At 39.0% G+C, this 22802-nt stretch overlaps 1 protein-coding gene and 1 long non-coding RNA gene across 2 annotated transcripts; one reads left to right on the top strand and one right to left on the bottom strand.

The window, feature by feature from the left end:
* The first annotated feature begins 559 nt into the window (after positions 1-559).
* On the top strand, positions 560-22682 carry prrg2 (proline rich Gla (G-carboxyglutamic acid) 2). Its single transcript, XM_051387052.1, has 6 exons — positions 560-933; positions 7582-7754; positions 8198-8225; positions 9488-9611; positions 21309-21452; positions 22373-22682. Exons 1-6 carry the CDS (start codon positions 849-851, stop codon positions 22413-22415), a joined length of 597 nt encoding a protein of 198 aa, XP_051243012.1. The 5' UTR covers positions 560-848; the 3' UTR covers positions 22416-22682.
* On the bottom strand, positions 10284-14843 carry LOC127355840 (uncharacterized). Its single transcript, XR_007881864.1, has 2 exons — positions 14320-14843; positions 10284-11691 (listed from the first exon to the last, which is right to left on the bottom strand). It is a non-coding gene; the product is annotated as an uncharacterized LOC127355840 (long non-coding RNA).
* Positions 22683-22802: the final 120 nt, after the last annotated feature.

Here is a 22802-nt window from a genome sequence, read left to right as displayed (position 1 = left end):
GATATTCATGGTAAACTCATTATAATGACTGCCTGGCTGCAAATAGACAGCAGATGATGCAGAAACATGGTGGGTGGTGAATGCTTAGTCCTGTGTGAGCTGACCAATCAGAGCAGAACAATTGACAATGTGAGAAAAATGTGTTTTCTTGAACATTAAAGCATGTAAACCAATTCTAGTACCTAATATGTCACCTTTAATTTCTTTCAATAAAATAAAGGTTACTTGGTCAAGTCTACACAACATTAAAATACACACAAACACACAATAAACAACACAAGGAAGGCATGGCATGACTTTTTTTTTTTTTTTCCAGGTTTCCCTCTTCCCTTTTTTAATATATCCTCCAAACAACATAATTATATACCTTTTTATATCACCAGCCTCCAAAATGAGTCATGTCATGTTTAAAAACGGTTGTATTACACTCCTTTAGTAAACTGGAATACACACACACACACACACACACACACACACACACACACACACACACACACACACAGTGAGACAGGCAGGCAGACAGACAGGTTTATAGAGGTTCCTCCCTCCTGCTGGTATGCTGTCCAACAGGTTTGTGATGTGACCTCTCTCTAAGCAAACGGCATACACTTTGTGGCCGGACGGTTTCAACAGAAAAATCAGCAATAAGAAGTTCAGTTGGAAGAAATATTGGTGCCTCCATGTTTCTGAAAATCAAGAAGGATATGTGGTGTTTTTTTCCTGGAAAGCTTTGACAGACCAACCAAGTAAAGAGGCAACAACGTTGGACAGGTTCATCCTCTACAGCAGTGTTGGAATAATTCCCCAGACGTCCTTCCTTGTTATTTTCCGTGTTGTTTTTTGCTTCAATGGCAGCCTCTTCAGCTGCGTGGATTGCCTTGCTATCCCTGCTGCAGCTGGCCAACGGCTCTGTCACCTACAGGCACGCTCCAGGTAAACTATACATTTTCTCACTCAGAGTTTGTCAGTTCATACAAAGGCACACTGCACCCATCAAGGAAAAGATTTGAAGTCTATCTCGCAGTGCCAAAGACTCTGAAATAAAATAAAATAGCATAAAATAACACAAGACATTTATTGGTCTTAGTACCAAGGTTATTATTGTTCACTAAAACTGAGCTAAAAACTAAAACTAGGTATAAAAAAACATTTAGTTAACTGAAATAAAAATAAAAACTAGACTAAACAACAACAAATTGAAATGACATTGTGTACTGACTAAATAAACTAAAATAATAAAAATACAGGAAATGTCTCTTTTGGATAAATTTGTCATGTCATGTCATGTCATGTATATTGAGACTGATGTCTACCTGACTTACACCTGAATAACAATATTATTAATGTAATACCAATTCCGACAAATATTATAATTACAAAAAATATATAAAACTAAACTAAAAATAGACATTTTGAAACAATAAAAGACTAAACTGAAACACGCAAGCCCACCCTGGAAACTGACTGAAACTAAACACAATTAGTTAAATTTCAATTCAATTCAATTCAATTCAATTTTATTTGTATAGCGCCAATTCATAACAGAAGTTATTTCAAATAGAGCAGGTCTAGACCGAACTCCTTATAACATTTACAGAGACCCAACAGTACCACCATGAGCAAGCACTTGGCGACAAGGGCAAGGAAAAACTGCCTGTTAAAAGGCAGAAACCTAGGACAGATCCTCCGGCTCTAGGTGGGTGGTCGTCTGTCTCGACCAGTTGGGGTGAGAGAGAGAGAGAGAGAGAGAGAGAGAGAGAGAGACAGACAGACAGACAGACAGACAGACAGACAGACAAACAGACAGACAGACAGGTGCACAGCAACAACAGTATTGGTAATCTAGCAATCTAGCAGGACCATGGCAGGAGGCTCCACCAGGAAGAACAAGAACTCCGGGGAAGAAGTGAAATTAGTAACATGCATTAATGGGACATGAATGAGTGCAGAAAGAGAGAGGAAGAGAGGAGCTCAGTGCACCATGGGAAATCCCCCGATAGTCTAGGCCTATAGCAGCATAACTAAGGGATGGTTCAGGACTCACCTGATCCAGCCCTAACTATAAGCTTTATCAAAGAGGAATGTCTTAAGCCTACTCTTGAATGTAGGCTTAAGACATTCCTTAATTCCACAACAGGAAGCTGGTTCCACAGGAGAGGAGCTTGTAACTGAAGGCTCTGGCTCCTGTTCTACTTTTAGAGACTATAGGAACCACAAGTAGCCCAGCATTCAGAGAATGTAATGTTCTAGTTGGGTAATAAGATATGAAGGGGCCTGATCATGAAGAGCTTTATAGATGAGGAGGAGAATTTAAAATTTTATTCTAAATTTTACAGGGAGAGAAGCTAGTACAGGAGAGATGTGATCTCTTTTTCTAGTTCCTCAGTTCAGTACTCGTGCTGCAGCGTTTTGAATCAATTGGAGCGTTTTAATGGTCTTATTGGGGCAACCTGATAATGAAGAGTTGCAGTAATCCAGCCTAGAAGTAACAAATGCATGGATTAGTTTTTCTGCATCTGTCTGTGATAGTATGTGTCTAATTTTTCTAATATTACGTAAATGAAAGAAGGCAGTCCTAGAGGTCTGCTTTATGTGGGAATTAAATGACAAATCCTGATCAAAGATAACTCCAAGATTCCTGACAGTGGTGCTAGAGGCCAAGGTAATGCCATCTAGAGTAACTATATCTTTAGACACTGAGTCTCTAAGATTTTTGGGGCCAAGTACAAGAATTTCGGTTTCTTCTGAGTTTAACATCAGAAAATTGCAGCTCCTCCAGGATTTTATGTCCTTAAGACATGTTTGTAATTTAGATAATTGATTAATTTCATCAGGCTTGATTGATAGATATAACTGCGTATCTTCTGCATAACAGTAAAAGTTAATGGAGTGATTCCTAATAATTTTGCCTAAAGGGAGCATATATAAAGTAAATAGTATTGGCCCAAGTACAGAACCTTGTGGAACTCCATGACTAACTGTAGTATTTATTGAAGATTCATTGTTAACATGTACAAACTGCGAACGATCTGATAAATATGACTTAAACCAGCTTAGTGCGGTTCCTTTAATGCCAATTTGATGCTCAAGTCTCTGTAAAAAAATATTATGGTCAATGGTGTCAAATGCAGCACTAAGATCTAATAATACAAGTACAGAGACGAGTCCATTGTTTGAAGCAATCAAAAGGTCATTATTAACTTTAACCAGAGCTGTCTCTGTGCTGTGATGAACTCTAAATCCTGACTGAAAATCCTCAAATAAACTATTGTTATGTAAAAAGTCACACAACTCTTTGGCGACTACTTTCTCCAGAATCTTAGAGAGGAAGGGGAGGTTAGAGATCGGTCTATAGTTGGCTAAAACCCCTAGGTCAAGAGTGGGCTTTTTAAGAAGGGGTTTAATTACAGCTACTTTAAAGGACTGTGGTACATATCCTGATAATAAAGAAAGATTAATCATATCAGGTAAAGAAGTGCCAATTAAGGGTACGACTTCTTTAAGCAGCCTAGTTGGGATGACAGGTTGAAGTTAACTGATGAAGATCGATAGCAGAAAAACAGTCTAAATATAACGTTATATCTGAGTTTACATTAGTTAAAGTTCCTAAACTTGGAGAGCCACTGATAACTGTTGATGGCAGTTGGTGATTAATTTTCTCTCTAATAGTAATAATTTTATTATAAAAGAAGCTCATAAAGTCGTTGCTACTTAAGTTTATGGGGATATGTGGCTCAATAGAGCTGTGACTCTCTGTCAGCCTGGCTACAGTGCTGAAGAGGAACCTAGGGTTGTTCTTATGTTCTTCTATTTGTGCTGAATAATAGGCTCCTCTGGTGTTACAGAGGGCCTTTCTATAGGTTTGGGACTATAGGACAATATTGTATTTAATAAAAATGACACTCTTTGAACATTTTTACTCTAAGGTTTCATATTTTTAGGGACCGAGCCAGCGACCACAGGAGGTCCCTATTGCGTTTGCTAGAATTCTTATTCTTCTTACCTATTATTATTATTTTTAACCCCTTCGACTGCATATTTGGAGGCCGCAACATGTTCGAAACCTCATGAAAAGCAGCGCACGTCAGTCGTGGTGAAATGGCTCCTCAGGGGCCCATTAACTGTACCATCCGGGGCCCCATTCACCGATATGCATGTAAATCTGTACACACGTAGATCCAGACGAACAAAAAAATCCAGTGGGTGCCATATCCCAAACCCAACAGGAAGTCGGCCATTTTGGATTTAGCGACCATTTTTGGCAATTTGCACACATTGTATTTGAACGAACTCCTCCTAGGAAATTGATTGGAACAACTTCCGATTTGGACACAGCCTTCTAAACACATTCACGATTAAAAGTTGTGCTATTTACGACATTCAATCGAACAGCGTACACGTGGCGTGAGGTCCAATTTCGAACCTTCGCCATGAAAGAGGGATTTGTCATAACGAATATTCACATGTTTGATAAGAGTCCCGCCCTGAACAAGTCTATTTGATAATATTCAGTAATAGTGAGAGCGCCACCTAGTGGTGAAAGGAAATGTCATTTTTTAATACTTCCATGTTCTACTCTAAGCAGGATGACCAGATCGAGCTGAAATCCAGTCAGGAAATACAAAACATGTTGTTGATGATATCTCATGATTGTGGTGACGGTTTGTTAAAGGGCGTGTCTGTGGCGTGGCGTCAAACTTTGATGTACCGCCAGAACACACGAAGTTGCTATAACTTGAGTGTACATCGTCCAATCGGCTCCAAACTTCACTTGCCTGATAAGAGTCCTGCCCTGAACACTTCTATGTGATAATATTCAATAATAGTGAGAGTGCCACCTAGTGATGAAAGGAAATGTCATTTTTATACTTTTATGTTCCAGCAGATTGACCGGATCCAGCTGAAGTTCTGTCAGAAGTTCTTTAGGAAAATGACGATGACATCTTATGAATCTTGAGACTTGCGTGGAACCACGTTACCATGGCGACACAGCAAAAATCAGCTTTTCTATTTACATTTGAACACTTGGGGGGCTAAACATGCGTGAAAACTCATGAAACTTTGCACAAAATTCAGTCATGGCGAAGGCTAAGGTATTGTCTTGGTCCCTTAGATGGGCGTTGTGAAATGGCTTAGCCACACCCCCCAGAATCAGCCCCCAAGACACGTATGACCGACATGTACGAAAATTAGTTGGTATGTGTATCGTGATGGGACAAGCAAAAAAGCCTCTTGGACCAAGCGGACCAACATCAAAACTGGTCAGTACAGTTAAAAAATCATGCTGATTAAAAGTTGTGCTATTTGTGACTGTACGTCGAAGTGCGTGTCTGTGGCGTGGCCATTTTGAATGTTTTGGTCATTTTCTGTGATTTTTCGCGTTGTATTTGAACGAACCCCTCCTAGAGAGTATATCTGATCAATTTTAAAATTGGTCAGTACAATCAAAACAAACTGTAGATGAAAAGTTGTGCTATTTGTGACTGTACGACGACGTGTCAAATTCCGCCGAATCACCAAAAAACAGATAGTACTCAACTTCAGTGTACAATGCCCAATCTCCACTAAACTTCACATATTCTGTAACAGCCCCACCCTGAACACGTCCTCATAACTTCAGTGTACATGGTACAATCTCAATGAAACTTCACGTTTGATATGAGTCCCGACCTGAACACATCTACATGACAATATTCAGATATAGTGATAGCGCCACCTACTGGCAACAGGAAGTAAGCGCTGCATGGCAACTTTAATCTGATTTATGTGAAGTTTTGAACGCGTAAGTTTTTTGCACGGTGTCTGAAATGCGTGATGACGTAGAGCGGTCTCCCTCGGCTTCCAATGATGAGGGACTGGGCGTGGGGTGACGTGGCATGGCACGGCTGCGGCGGGTGGCCGCAGTGCAGGCCCCGATGTAGGTTGATGGCGAGGTCCCACCCAATGCTGCTTGCAGCTTTAATTTCATTTGAATTTCAGTGATCTATTGTCTAAATGGAATATAATATTCATAGGTATGTTTATTTGTCATTAGTAATCACCTGAATATAGGAATTGTGTTTTTGTTACCTTAGAATGAGACGTTTTTATGAAAAGAGGTCCTCTTCTACAGAGCCCGCTATGTTGAACCACCATGTTTCTATAGTAGCCCAGAATGGACAACCCAAACACTGGCTGTGGATAGGGCCAGTCACGTTTTTTGCGCATTTCAGGGCCACTGGAGTTTCTTCTTCAAGTTTGGAGGGAGAAACTCCCTTCAACCACACTGCCAAATGCCACTAAATTTCACCCTGTATCATTTTTGAATATATATTTTTTGTTCTTTAAAAGTAGTAAAAGGGAACTACCACCTGAATTTGATTATCCTGTGTTGTAAAATAACAATTTACACGTATCTATTACTTCAGACATTTTAATTAAAGGTTTTTCATGTTCCCTGCTGCATATTCTACCACTCTGACTTTTTCTTTAGTTCATCCTTCATCAGTTTTAATTATGAAAATATTTTAGCATTTCATTTTATTTTCATTTTAGTTATCCAAGACACTGGCTTTCTGATTTTAAATAATGGGGTTGTTTCAGAAAAGAACACCTTCTTTATTTCACCTCTCTTTTCTTTTGCAACACATACCATAAAAACACCCAAAACAACAACAAGTTAGTTAATCTCTCAGTACTGTCTGTCATTAACCCATCTGTAGCACTGTCCCCAACCCCCTCTGGTCACTGTTACTTTAGCTAACATTACAATAACAGGAGGAAATAGTGCATTCGTTGGGGACTATTTTACACTGTGGATTAATCCACATTGGGTCATTTAATGACAAAATAAATAGTTTTTGTGGATAACAATAGAGCTCTATGGCACAGTGGGAGAAGATATATCACACATTGGAGTGTTAAGTTAAAAAATGGTAATATTCCAGCAGTTGTCGTGCCAAAGAAATACTCGTTTATTATTTTGCCATTTTATTGTTTAATTAAAGATATTTACATATGTAAAAACAATTATATTATCTACAAATACAGGCAAACACTGATATAATACAAATAATCAGGTTTTACAGAAGAGTGCTGTTATTATTTGATTTTGATATTTGATCTTAATCTGAATTTAAGTTAGAGAACTGCAATAAAAGTCACCATCTGTGAAATAATGGTAATTATTGCTGTTTTCAGTGATATACCAATTCTTATAGACTGATAAAAAAAAAAACATGTATTCAATGTTTTTGTTGTGAAAATGTCCAATTTGTCAGATGACAAACCAATCCATGTCAAATTACAGAACAAATTTTTTCACTGTTAATTGTCACTAACTTTACATAATTTTAGAAATGCATTAACAGTACAAAGTAACAGTTTAACCTATGCAATAAACTGTAAATATCTGCAGGTTCTGCACATATCCTTTAGAGCTGGAAGTCAAACAGCTATATTACAGAGCCAAAACACTGAAAAACAGTGAAAATTATTTTTCACAAACTTTTATTTATTTATTTCTGTATTGGGTTCCAGAGTATGGGAGTTGTATTGTTCTTGCCACTCTGTGTGTGTATACATGTGGCCTGTGTTGTGCAGGAGACCCAGTGTTAGTGGATGAACAGTCAGCGACCTCCTTCCTGTCCCGTTCGCTGCTCTATAACAGTTGGGACTTGGAGCTGGTGGTGACTGACAACCTGGAGAGGGAGTGCGTGGAAGAGATGTGCAGCTATGAGGAGGCCAGAGAGGTGTTTGAGGACGACTCTATGGCGGTAATGCTGCTGGCAAAGATTGTCTCTCTACTGTCTCATCTAAATCTCATTTGGATGTAGAATTCTACTGGTTGTTTTTTCCCATTTACCTATACAGATAGGGAGAGACTCCTGACTTTAGTGCCCCTGAAGGGTTTTTGGGAGGTTGATATCACTTAATTGTTTGATTTTGTGAAATAGTTGTGTGAACAGTGACAAGAGTTTACTGAAAGCCTTTTGGTTTCATTATCACTGCATTGCTACAGTTGTAGTCTTGAATAATAAACAGTAAATAAATACACAAACAATAAATACCAGATTTTTTACCTAAACATACTTAAGAAAACCTTTGCATGTCCACATTGGCTTAAATTAAATATCCTATGCCACCCTAGGACCTCATGTTCCTTTTCTTCCTTTTTCACAAAGATACTTAATTAAATCTTCTTTTATTTCCATTTTAGCAAGCATTTTGGAAGGACTACAAGCAAGGTAATACTGTAAAATATAAACATTATCCATTAGATACCTTTTTCACAGCAGCCATTTTGACATGAAATTGTAGGGTAAACACAAGTGTTACCAATGATACTAGGACACTCTGACTCTGTTTGGACTGAATGTAACAGAACCTTAATTAGTATCATTGGTCAAAATGGCTGCTGTGAAAAAGACAACAACAAAAAAATGTGTTGTTGGTGTTGGGCTCATTCAACAGAATGTAGTTTTTTCACATTCATGCATACATGTGTAACAACAAGTACATCATTTTTATAATTAACATTATACACAGTATAATTTCCGTATTGCACATATTTTATTTGTTTTATGTGCTTGGTTAAGGGTGCACTCACTTGGGCATGCTATTGAATGCTGCAATACAGTCTTAGCATGTATGTTTTGTCATTTAGAACCATAGTTTAAAACCTTTTTCACCAACGGACCCCTTTTCTATTATTGAATAAACTGATGACCCCTGACTAAGTGACATATTTTATGAATATTTCATATTTTATTCAATGCATAACAAGTACTGAACAACTGATAAACTGTACAACTGTATGAACACATAATATTGCATCAGACATGAGTTTTCTTGATATCTTTAGGTAAAATATACAATTTGTTTGTTTTAGGATTTTTTTAAACAATCACGCATGCTTCATATTCTTTTGATAGATTAAGTGTTTTCTTCTCATTGTTCTATTAGCTCTTTGTTTGTGTTTTCTTTTCTAATGCATGACGAGGCTGTTTATCAGAGATTGAAGGCTCTGTAAATATGTCTTAACTACATTTTAATTCAGTTTTCTTCACAGAAATTAATGAAATGCTTAGATGTAGGCCTACTGTGTATATTTTATATGTCTTCTTACTCCCCTTACTCCCCAAGCCTTATAATTTCCAGAACACCATACCATTTTACACTATGCTCGATATACAAATCTTATTTAAAAACAAACACTGTTCCACACATGGATTGACCGTTTTATTTCTATTGAACTCTCAGAAGCCGGCTCCCATCGTTCATTTAAAGGAGCCGACTCATAGAGCCCTGAACAACTTGTCACTAGCAGGAAGAGGGAGAGAGAGAATTGTCAATTGAATGAGTCATAAGTCTTGATAGAAAGTGTGCTGAGCTTCAATACACAAATAGAAGACAATAATGACTGATCACTGCAGTGATTAGTGACTGACTGACTGGTATGATAACTGTCTAAGAAATGGTTTAATGTTAATGATGTTTGTCTTTGAAGAGTATGCACCCAGAGTGGATGTGTCAGGGCTGGTGGCAGGGATTCTGGCTGTCCTGCTGTCTGCTGCTATTGTCACTGTGCTGGGAATCTACTGCTACAAAGCCAAGAACAAGAGTGGACAGAGGTCAGTTTACTCTGAGGGGTAGAATAGGGTGGCAGCCCTGAAAAATGCCCAACATACATATATATTAATTGAAAAACAGAAATTAATTTAATAATCTATTATGGCCAAATTTTTTACTTATGACACTACACTGTAAAACTAATAATAAAAAAAGGGGAAAATTGTAATATTCCAGCAGCTGGGGTGACAGAAATCCAAATAAAATAACAGAAAATAACTGATCTGTAAAAATACAGTAATTTTAGCTTTATTTTGACATACAATCCCTTTTGTTTCTGCTTTTATTGTTAAATTATCTATAAATACAGGTGAACACTGTTATAATATAGATAATCAGGTTTTAATTTACAAATTTAGAGTTATTAGATCTTGTTTTATTCTGAATTTTAAAGGTTATACAAGAATTAAAGTCACCATCTGTGAAATTAATTATTGCTGTTTTCAGTGATAAAAACTGTATTTTGATAGTGCGCAATGCTTACACTGATAAAAAAAAACAACATTTATTTAATGTTTTTGTTGTGAAAGAAAGAAAAAAACAAATATTTATATATAATTGTCACTAATTTTACATAAGTTTAGAAATGTATTAACAGTAATAAACTTGAATTTAACAGTTTAATCAATTAAATAAACAGTAAACATCCGTGAAAGAAAAAAGATCAGCAAATGTCTTTTTTAAATCAGCAGTAATTTTATCATTATTTACAGTTACACATTTTTCATGTAATAAAATTATGAAAATATTTTTTCGTAATTGTATTTCAGTCAGACAACTTACGTTTGAAATGTTTATTAAAGCAGTATAGTATATTTAGATTTTGGCGTCTAGGCTCCGGCCTTTTTGAACAAGTGACTGAGCTGGAGGACTTCAAATCAAACACACAACACCTGCGGACTTGAGGAGGACTTACGGCTCCTTTAGGGGGAATGTCTGGTTTCTCCTGTTTTTTGAGGAAACCACCAGCTCATATATCCAAACAGCCTGTCCAGAGTGTTTTTCCTTCTTCGTGACACTGGATCCGGCTGTCTTACAGCCAGAGATACTAGAGTGTTACATCCTGTCTTTACTTTGCTGATTATTTAAAGCCACATTTTTCGTCTGTTTCTAACATTTTAACAAAATGTTATTATTTGCTTATTTAGTTGTGACTCTAACAAAACAGACCACACCTTGGGAGCCCTCCTTTGGGGAGTGATGCGTAAATACCTTAACCCCTAGCCGGAGCCTACAGGTGGAAGCTGGGGTGGTAGTGGGGCTTACAGTGCAGCAGGCAGCAATAGCTTACAGAGCAGCAGCTATGTGATGCAAGGCAACAGCGGCATTGACAAAGCAGAGGGAGAGCTGGGAAATTCTGCAGCTTAAATAGACTGCGAGATTGAAAGGGTGTGCTTGGTTAGTGCTTATGTCATGTGTGTATAGCGGCGCAGCTAGAGTTGACTGCATGAACTAGCTCGCAGACTTCGCTCCATTTCAGTCAGACAACTCACGTTTGAAATGTTTACAAAAGCAGTATAGCATATCTAGAATTTGGCGTCTAGGCTCCGACCTAATCACTCTCCGCAGATATGCTTACATAGGGATATTGGGGAGTGATGCGCAAATACCTTAACCCCCAAAACAGCACGGAATGGACCCTGACGCTATCAGTGAAACAATCTTCTATGTGTTGACCTTGGCACCAGCCGCCGTGTGGCTATTCCCTGGAAGCACCTTGGCCCCAGTGGAATACACTATCTAGTGAACTGCTATGTGTGTATACTTAACAAACCTTATGCAGGAACATTTCCCATATAGCAAATATATAAATACTCTAAACCCAGCAACCACCTGATGTGCAAATATATGATTAGGCAGCAGATACAAATATTTAAATGTATTAAGGGGGAGCAGGAGCTCATCAGTTTTTGCACGGTCAAAATTCCGTCTTGTGGAGCCTGACATAGCCTTGGTAGATTGGTTGATGTGGGCAGATGGAGAGCTGCGGTTGTAGCTGCGCCAATCTTAGGTAGTGAAGGAATAGTGTTCGTGTTGGGCCACAGCTCAGCAGAGATCACACAGCTTAAGCAGAACCAGGATCTTGTCATGGGTTGCAACCATCGACGATGAACAAGGGAGCCAACCGATGGGTTGGAGCGATGATGCAGGGATTTCATCATAGCAGAGAAAGGACAAAATGTAATGTTAGTCTTAGCAATAAAATTTTAGTGCCTTGATGACATCTATCAAATTGTGAATGCTTCAAGAACATTGAGTACATGTGACGTTATCTTCTAAGGTTAAACCAGACAAGGGAAGATCATGCTGAGGATTAAGATGAGATCTGCGTGCATATTCACACCTGAGAAACCCGTAAAAGCCATTAACAGAACTTCTTCCAACACTACATCAATATAAGTGAAAAACTATTTATGCACCAGTGAATTGTGAGTGTTATTGTGCGAGTCTTATCGTTGCCTTGAGGATGCACCTTTTAAAGCCATTTAGGAGCAGCTAAATGGAAGGATTTCCCAGAAGACTCTCGGATGCTGGATCTTTACATCGAATGTGAAACTGAATCCCTGCTAGCATAGCTAGATACTTTGCATTTGAAGATGATAGGATCAAGTAAAAACAATAAATGCACAAACTGTAAATTATTTCCACTATAACAGCTCACAAAACACCATAATTTGTTTCCCGGACCATCTGCTGCCCCAAATGACAATTGGGTAGATTTCATAAAGAGCAGTGAATTTAGAACTGGTTATAAGGGACTGAATTTCTGTCGTCTGCAAACCACTCTTGATGAGAACCCCCCAAAACCAACAGAGGAGCAGCATCAGTCAAACCTAGGGGGAATCTACAGATTCCTCGTAGTCATTTTAAAATGAAATGCTGGTCCATCAGCACATAGCAAAGACTAGAACTGCATATCTGAGCAACAGCCTTAGTCAAAGACGCAGTATCTTAAGATTTTAACAGATTTAGCCAAAACCAGCAAGTGTGATATGGACAACCTTGAAGGAGTTAGAGAAAATCTTCCAGAGAGAATGGGGGCGGCAGACCAAATTTGATAGTTCTGATGCCAGATGCTGATGCTTGTCGTGTTGCAGAGACGCTTGCATGAGCACACTATCAAGGGTTATGTCAAGAAATTCCAAAACACGTAGAAGGGCGTCTACGGTTTCTCTTCGGAAAGCAATACTCCTAACTCCTGGAAAAGCTTCTGACTGTAGACATACTGCGGGCTGGCAGGGACGAGGATAAGTCAACTACTACAAAAATCATCTTGAAGATGCAAGACGAAACAGAGTTTGCAAATGTGTAGAGAATCCAGCAAAATGCTTCAGTCAAGAAGGGCTACTGCAGCAACCAAATGTCAGTTTAACAGAAAGTACAATTTAAAAGACCATCTCTACACTGAAAAGATGCCATGCAAAGGGTAAAGTGGTATGACTTTGAAGGCATCTAATGTCTGCTTTTCCCAGCTATACACAAACCCCTGGGTACTGCGCATTCTACGAAGCAAAGAAGGAAAACGGCTCTTGAGAAAGCCATTTAAGCTCGGAATGGAAAAATCGCGAGGAGCTGAGAAAACAATGAGGTTTTTTGTTTTTTGTTGCAACACTTAAGAATTTACTCTGAAGAAGGAGAAGGCTGATTTTAACAATGACCTAACATGTATTCCTTAATAACCTCTTTTGAAAAGAAGATCCTTTACTACTTCTAAGATTTTGCCAGTTCTTGCAACGCAGTTCTTGAACATAGGGAAGTTGTTAGATAATGTTTGCGATGATGCTAATACTACCACTAATACTAACTTTAGCTAAGTTAACTGACAAAATATATTTGTGTTAATGTTTTTTGTCCACTAAAAGAGAAATATCACTACCCAAACATCACTCTAAAACTGGAAAATGTCAAAAGCAACCGTGTCAAGCTGTTAACAGCAACCAACTATCAACTATAGCTTAGATGCCAGCTAGTTAATCCTTATACTTTCATAATAAGAATATGTTTTAAATGCCTTAGTGGAACGAATAACCAGGAGAACCAGGCTGTTAATACTCAGGCCCTCAACGAGGTCTTGTCTCAGCATCAAGACATCTCTGCAGTTTGCTGCAGAGATAGCAGACTAGAGTTTTATGACCTGTAAATTGTCTGCCGATTAGTGGCAGGACAACTATATACCAGTCTAGTTCTGACTGAATTCTGAATGTACGTTGCAGCTTTGGCAGAGAAGGACTTATGATACTCATAAAAGAGAGCCACCATAGAAGAGCAAATACTGATATTACAGGTATCAAGCTCCTCCCTACGCTGCACATAACTTCACATGTGGTGTTTCTAAAGACACCAAAAGCAACGCTGAGTTTCTGACAATCTGGATTACTATCTTCCAAACTATGGAAAATCTCAACAATCCGCAAATTTTTTTGTAAGCAGATCAGAACCACATTACATAATAATAATAATCCCCACAATCATTATAATTACTATTTTAATCACCATAACAATCACAATCATTTTTATCATCATCATCATCATCATCATCACCACCATCACCAATGTCATTATCATTATTTATTTAATTTATTTAATTTATTTATTTATTTGTTTATTTCCTTCCCCGTCTATTTCTCTATTACTTCCTTAAGCCTGTCAGTATAGATTTGTTTATATGAATGTATTATTTTATTAATTGCTGAGTTAGAAACAGATTACCTGCTAGAATTTGACTCCTGAAGGAATCAGGAATTGCTACTGCAGGGGTTCAGGGACCGAGAGCCCATTGTTGGAGCTGGGACTGCAGTTCCCAGAATCCTGTGGGGTGTGACGTCAGCAGGCAGCGGACAGGTTGAGCGGTCTCACAGGTAGCAGAAGATGGCCCTGGTTGTTTATTTTACGGGCCGACGAAAACGCGTTGATTTCCAGGGAATTAATTGATGACACTCAGAGCAGATTCCACATCCAATAGACATAATGATTCTTCAGTATCGGGACCAGGATCAGATCGCCTCGATCTTTGAGGAACATGGTCGGCAGGGGACATGCGATGTTTGATTAGCGGCGTTTAAACCTGAGTCCTGAACATCAGCGGAGCTCTCTTGAACCGAGAGGTAACTGAAGAGCTCCTCATGGTTAAGACCGGATGGAACTGAGATGTAGTGAGCATACAGCTCTTCCGGAATGCAGTGCACGGGCGATAGTCCATGAGCCAGGGCCCCAAATTTGGGCCATCGGTATCATCTGGGGGGACAAAGTCTCATAGTGATTTTTGGCAAGGTATACAGCCCTAGTACTAGAAAAATCACGATAGCAGTGCAGGGGTGGTAGCGAAATCACTTTTTTCAGCTCATGAAGTTACTAACCCCCTAAGATAAATTCCGTTTTTGAAATCTGGTGTATATCTGGTTTAGGCTCATGGTAGGGATATTGTCAATATTCTATAATATGGTGCTTGGTATCGTTGGAAAGGGGACCTTTTAGGCTTTCATTTAAGCCCAGTACTGAATCTGTCTGACAAACACAGAGGTCACATGACTTCTTTAAACCAGAAATAACACACTTTTTCTCACAATTTCCGCCTCAACTGTATGCTTTCTTTTATCCCTGGGGCATGAAGGAACATCAAGGACACAAAACTCAACAACTTCAATACTCAAGGCACTCTGATGATTCAGAAAATGTATAATATACCCATACTATTTATTTGTGAGAGCCTTAAATTACACTTGTGGAGCCAGCACAAGTCTTCAAAATAGAATAGAGCGAATAGAAAGTACAAATAGGATGGAGCCCTACTAGTTGTAAAAGTCAATAAAGAAACAGGTTGTAAAGTCAATATATTTAATCAAAGACTGGTTTGTATGTTGATATCCATTATTTTATTATCTAATCATCATCATTCTCCATGTCGTCCTCGTCTTAATCTGAACTTTCTACACAGGTCGCCTGGTTTTCACACTTTGTCAGTTTACACATGTCTGTGCACCTGAGGCCATTTGCAAGACACATACATCGAGTGAACATTTTTTTGTGCAGTTGCAGGCGAGTAGATCCAGGAGAGCTTCAGGTACTGGCCGGCCTTCCATCCAGTGCAGCACCAACTGTTCACCTTCCTCCTCTGTCTCCATCTTCCATCCTCTGCCAACAGGGCTTGGTACTTGTGGGTCCTTTTCTAAACATCTTCTCCAAATACCAGCCTGATAGTTAGCTCGCAGTGTGTGTTGCCTCCAGTGTTACTTTTAAAAAGTAATTAGTTACAGTTACTAGTTACTTCTTCCAAAAAGTAACTATATTAGTTACTCAGTTACAAATTATAAAAGTAACTAGTTACTTCAGAAAGTAACTATTGCGTTACTTTCAAGTACATTTTTAAATGCTCAAATGTGACCCCACCTCCACCCCTCTTTAACGGAACTTAAAATACATGTGCATGTTCAATTATTTATGATAAATCTGAATATTATAATGAAATGGACACTTAATACAATACATTATTAACACAAACAATGTACACAAATCTAAACTATTTTAATGTTGCTGACAAAGTGAGACTAGCCTCCAATCAAATGCCATGTATGTAGATATTATGTTTATATAGTGGATCGATACAAGTAACACAATAGATGTTTTGGAACTTTTGATATTTATTGTCCCTCAACAGGCCACAACTGGGCAAAATTAAATTATGCTTGTTAAGAACTATACCAAAAATTAATAACAAATATATACACTCTTTGTAGTGCCAATAAAAAAAACTTCAGACAATTGGTAGATATACTTTACTTCAAGTATGTTCTTCCTCGAAAAAGTAGAACAGTGTAACAATATGAGGTGCTTTCAATCTAACATAATAATAATAGCATAATGTGCATTTCACGATTACATTTGTTCCTTTAATTTCTTGGAGGGAACAGTAATGGCTATACTTCCATTTAGAGAAGGCTACTTTTGGATTATTTGGGCTCGCCATACCTGTCTCTCGTTGACTGACTCGCTTGTGTTGTTCGTTGTGTGTCCGACTATGCGTGCTTTCGAACACCCGCCCAACTCTACCTCTGATTGGCTTACCATGAAATTTTACTCAACCTCAGCCAATCGTCAGCATGTATGCGCTTGTCTCGTGCACTGCCCACTAACCGAGGAAGAACAGTAAAAAAAAGTATTTGCCTCTTGGCTCAGAGATCTAGTTGGTCTGATGAAAAAAACAGCTTCAGTTATAGTAACGCACCGCATTTTTTGGCAGTAACGGTAACGGCGTTATTAAGATGGGAAGAGTAATCAATTAGATTACTCGTTACTGAAAAAAGTAACGCCGTTAGTAACGCCGTTATTTATGACGCCGTTATTCCCATCACTGGTTGCCTCAAGCTATCCTTGCACGGTGGGAGTTGATGACTCGATTTCACCTTTCTTTGCACAGAAAAGGTGGTACCTGAGCTTGCCTGCAAAAGCGCTTACAGTGTCACATCCTGTGTAGGCGTGCAACCCAGTGAGAGCCCTACAGTTTGGCTGCAACCTTCCTGATAGCTACCAGCCTTGTACGGGTTCTTGTGCCACACTTCAGGAACAATGGCGCCTCAATCTTGTCACAGAAGGCTAAAGACATGATAAAGACATCTGTGTCTTCTGAACAGATAACTATAGATTAGTATCCCTCTCTTGCGGCATGGGCGGCATGGAGAAGTAGTCGTCCATCTGCTTCTTCTTGTTGACATTGAAGAGTTGACACCTCCTCCCTGTCTTGATATGTAGAGATCTTACACTATTCTTGATTGAGTTCTGCTTGTATGTGTCGAACACAACATCTATTCTTCTACTCTGACTGCCTTCCCTCAGAGCCAGAGCTTTGTTTATTTGTTTTATTCACACTGAGAAAAACAAACAATGCTACTTTGGCCACAGCCTTGCAGAAAAATGTAGCACTACAGGAGAAACACCCAGAAAACTCTGCCACAGTGGTTGATGGGATGTCCAACGAGTGAAAGGTGATGAAGTTACTTTCAGAGATGTTGCCACAACAATCCTGGGTATGGCTCTGAGGGAAGGCAGTCAGAGTAGAAGAATAGATGTTGTGTTCGACACATACAAGCAGAACTCAATCAAGAATAGTAAAAGATCTCTACGGGGTGAAGAGACTGGTCATGAGTTGCAGGATATCACAAGCACACAGATGGTGAGGCAGTGGAGGAGCTTCCTGACCAAAGTCAATAACAAAACTAGTCTCACTAGCTTCATAGTGAATGAATGGAAGAAGCCAGAATACAGAGAAAAGCTACAGGAGAAGATTCTTTATGCAACTGTGATTGACAAATGTTACAGAATCACATATCAAGACAGGAGGTGTCAACTCTTCAATGTCAACAAGAAGAAGCAGATGGACGACTACTTCTCAATGCCGCCCATGCCGCAAGAGAGGGATACCAATCTATAGTTATCTGTTCAGAAGACACAGATGTCTTTATCATGTCTTTAGCCTTCTGTGACAAGATTGAGGCCCCATTGTTCCTGAAGTGTGGCACAAGAACCCGTACAAGGCTGGTAGCTATCAGGAAGGTTGCAGCCACTGTTGGCATGGACACTTGTAGGGCTCTCACTGGGTTGCACGCCTACACAGGATGTGACACTGTAAGCGCTTTTGCAGGCAAAGGGAAGACAAGGGCACTTACACTCCTGATGAACAACAAAGAAACACAAGACTTGAAGTTGGGCCAGGAATGGGACCTCTCACCAGAACTGAGCAACAAACTGGAGGCATTTACATGTGTCCTCTATGCCCAAAAGCATCAACCACCATGATCAACAAGCTCAGGTACCACCTTTTCTGTGCAAAGAAAGGTGAAATCGAGTCATCAACTCCCACCGTGCAAGGATAGCTTGAGGCAACCAGTGATGGGAATAACGGCGTCATAAATAACGGCGTTACTAACGGCGTTACTTTTTTCAGTAACGAGTAATCTAATTGATTACTCTTCCCATCTTAATAACGCTGTTACCGTTACTACCAAAAAATGCGGCGCGTTACTATAACTGAAGCTGTTTTTTTCATCAGACCAACTAGATCTCTGAGCCGAGAGGCAAATACTTTTTTTTACTGTTCTTCCTCGGTTAGTGGGCAGTGCACGAGACAAGCGCATAAATGCTGACGATTGGCTGAGGTTGAGTAAAATTTCATGGTAAGCCAATCAGAGGTAGAGTTGGGCGGGTGTTCGAAAGCACGCATAGTCGGACACACAACGAACAACACAAGTGAGTTAGTCAACGAGAGACAGGTATGGCGAGCCCAAATAATCCAAAAGTAGCCTTCTCTAAATGACAGTATAGCCATTACTTTTCCCTCCAAGAAATGAAAGGAACAAATGTAATCGTGAAATGCACATTATGCTATTATTATGTTAGATTGAAAGCACCTCATATTGTTACACTGTTCTACTTTTTCGAGGAAGAACATACTTGAAGTAAAGTATATCTACCAATTGTCTGAAGTTTTTTTTATTGGCACTACAAAGAGTGTATATATTTGTTATTCATTTTTGGTATAGTTCTTAACAAGCATAATTTAATTTTGCCCAGTTGTGGCCTGTTGAGGGACAATAAATATCAAAAGTTCCAAAACATCTATTGTGTTACTTGTATGGATCCACTATATAAACATAATATCTACATACATGGCATTTGATTGGAGGCTAGTCTCACTTTGTCAGCAACATTAAAATAGTTTAGATTTGTGTACATTGTTTGTGTTAATAATGTATTGTATTAAGTGTCCATTTCATTATAATATTCAGATTTATCATAAATAATTGAACATGCACATGTATTTTAAGTTCCGTTAAAGAGGGGTGGAGGTGGGGTCACATTTGAGCATTTAAAAATGTACTTGAAAGTAACGCAATAGTTACTTTCTGAAGTAACTAGTTACTTTTATAATTTGTAACTGAGTAACTAATATAGTTACTTTTTGGAAGAAGTAACTAGTAACTGTAACTAATTACTTTTTAAAAGTAACTTGCCCAACACTGGAGGCAACACACACTGCGAGCTAACTATCAGGCTGGTATTTGGAGAAGATGTTTAGAAACGGACCCACAAGTGCCAAGCCCTGTTGGCAGAGGATGGAAGATGGAGACAGAGGAGGAAGGTGAACAGTTGGTGCTGCACTGGATGGAAGGCCGACCAGTACCTGAAGCTCTCCTGGATCTACTCGCCTGCAACTGCACAAAAAAATGTTCACTCGATGTATGTGTCTTGCAAATGGCCTCAGGTGCACAGACATGTGTAAACTGACAAAGTGTGAAAACCAGGCGACCTGTGTAGAAAGTTCAGATTAAGACGAGGACGACATGGAGAATGATGATGATTAGATAATAAAATAATGGATATCAACATACAAACCAGTCTTTGATTAAATATATTGACTTTACAACCTGTTTCTTTATTGACTTTTACAACTAGTAGGGCTCCATCCTATTTGTCCATTCTATTCGCTCTATTCTATTTTGAAGACTTGTGCTGGCTCCACAAGTGTAATTTAAGGCTCTCACAAATAAATAGTATGGGTATATTATACATTTTCTGAATCATCAGAGTGCCTTGAGTATTGAAGTTGTTGAGTTTTGTGTCCTTGATGTTCCTTCATGCCCCAGGGATAAAAGAAAGCATACAGTTGAGGCGGAAATTGTGAGAAAAAGTGTGTTATTTCTGGTTTAAAGAAGTCATGTGACCTCTGTGTTTGTCAGACAGATTCAGTACTGGGCTTAAATGAAAGCCTAAAAGGTCCCCTTTCCAACGATACCAAGCACCATATTATAGAATATTGACAATATCCCTACCATGAGCCTAAACCAGATATACACCAGATTTCAAAAACGGAATTTATCTTAAGGGGTTAGTAACTTTATGAGCTGAAAAAAGTTATTTTGCTACCACCCCTGCACTGCTATCGTGATTTTTCTAGTACTAGGGCTGTATACCTTGCCAAAAAACAATGATAGCATTTTGTCCCCCCAACGATACCGATCAACCCCCCTGGCTCATGGACTACGAGTCGTTTGAGGGTGATGCGGCAGCTACGGCGTGGAGCAGGGGTCTCTGAGTCCTTCTCAGAGCGAACCTCAGCGACAATCGCATTTACAGACATGGTCAGACCAATCAATAACTGAGAAATCTTACAGCGCAGCAGGCAGCAATACAGATACAGGGCAACAGCGGCATTGACAGAGCAGAAGGAGAGCTGGGAAATTGTGCAGTTTAAATAGACCGCCAGACTGAAAGGGTGCGCTAGGTTAGTGATTATGGAGTGAGGCATGTCGTTTGTATAGCAGCACAGCTCGAGTTGACTGCCTGAACTATTTCGCTGTAAAAAAACACAGAAAACGATCTGTAAAATAAACGGGAAAAAACAGTAAACTTACTGATATTTTTCACTGTGTGGCAAGCAAAGCCTTTAACTAGAGAATATCTGGCTGCAAGTAAAAAGAAAAAACAAACATCACTATAACCCTTTTAACAACGTTAATGAAAAACTCAACTGATCTTTTCTTTAGCATCACAATCAGTGCAAATGTCCACTTGTACACAACACAATAAATAAGAACAGGAAATCAAACTTACGGTTAAAAAATGAATTTGCTGTAGACCACATTGGCTTTACAGTAACTTAACTGGCTTGTTCAATTCTTCTGAATTTGTGTTACGTGCTTGTCCAGAGCTCCAGTGAGAATGGCAGCAGATGGGTGTCCAGCCCCAGAGATGGTGCCCCTAGCTGGGATTACCGCCCCAGGTCTACCTAGCTACAATGAGGCTCTGACCCGCAGTGGACAGCACGATGCTCCGCCACCTCCATATTCAGGGTAAGTGGATGCTCTAATATGCACATGCACCTTACATGGATCCAGGCCAGTGTTTGTAGCGGTCCAAGATCCAGCCAAACACCTACAAAAAGGATACAAGTGTGGACCTTACATTTTTTTATTTTAGCAACACTACTGTATGTACACTGTATTTACCTTACTAACTTTGTATCAAAGAAACACCTTTTGTAGCACTTTTATTTCAATTAACGAGAAGCACCTTGATGTTCCAGACCACCATTATCTACACACCAAGTTACATACCATGTTACACCATCAAACATAGAAATATCATCATCATGGTTTTCTTTCTTTTGTTTTTGGTAAAACTGTCGAGTCATCTATTATATCTATAATAAATCTATAGTAATATTGTAAATTGTCTTAAAAATGGAAATCAACACATGATTGAATGATCTATGTGACCACATTTCAGTCATAGGCTTAATTTCAGTAAAAGAAAATGAATGGCTTGAATAGCTAAGTCATTCATAACAATAATGTTAAATATTACAGCAGCAGTTAGGGCCTATGTAATGTACAACTAAAAAATCACAACCACCTTAACTTTTCTGAACTTCTTGCGATGATGAATTGTACTCATTTTGCAGTTCCCATTCAGTATTTTCTATTTTCATTTTTTTGTCTGTTGTATTCTCTGGGTCTTCAGATGCATTGACTCTTCCATTTATGTGTATTTGATTAAATTGTAATTGAGGGTGTTATATAGTATATATATATACTATATGTATAGTCAGACTCCATTTTGATGTTGCGCCTTGAGGAGTTAACTGCCTTCTTTTACGTTCCAACCAAATACTCGTCCCTTTTTGAACAAAAACACTCATTGTTGGACCCTCATAGACCGTGCTGCTGGGTACAAGACCTCTCACACAGATCTTTCCTCTCTCTGACCACAGGGGTGCGCCATCGGAGAGTGCTGATCCAGGAGACAACGAATGAGAGGGCTGGCAGAGCCTCTTCATTATGCTTGATGGGCACTGGTGGTTTGAGTGAACTTTGAAATATTGAATTATTTTTTGATATACTGTATTTATGAGTGAAGTTGGGACACAATCCCAGAATGCACACTGCTGACAGTATGATCTGCGTATTACTGTCCATAACTGATGGTTGAGGGTGGGTATCGTGTTTGTGGCTGCACTGTTCACACAACAATAGACAATCCATTCCTTCTACATGTTTTATACAATAAATCGCATACGATTACACATGGCTTGAGTCCTTTTATTTATCTATTGGAACTTTTCAAGTCAGTAGAGAGTACACACTGCTGTCACCATATCATTCATTCTTTATATGTTGCAACTTGTGTGTTTGTTATTTATT

The sequence above is a fragment of the Dicentrarchus labrax genome, unplaced genomic scaffold (assembly GCF_905237075.1).
Source record: "Dicentrarchus labrax unplaced genomic scaffold, dlabrax2021, whole genome shotgun sequence".
NCBI classification, from domain to species: Eukaryota; Metazoa; Chordata; class Actinopteri; family Moronidae; genus Dicentrarchus; species Dicentrarchus labrax.
This window is presented reverse-complemented; position numbering and strand designations above follow the sequence as displayed.

Bases quoted from the DNA above. Each gene is read 5' to 3' on its own strand.
- prrg2 (XM_051387052.1), top strand. From the start codon at position 849: ATGGCAGCCTCTTCAGCTGCGTGGATTGCCTTGCTATCCCTGCTGCAG. The intron at 934-7,581 runs GTAAACTATACA...TGTGTTGTGCAG, and splicing joins CACCTACAGGCACGCTCCAG to GAGACCCAGTGTTAGTGGAT. The intron at 9,612-21,308 runs GTCAGTTTACTC...GTGCTTGTCCAG, and splicing joins AAGAACAAGAGTGGACAGAG to AGCTCCAGTGAGAATGGCAG.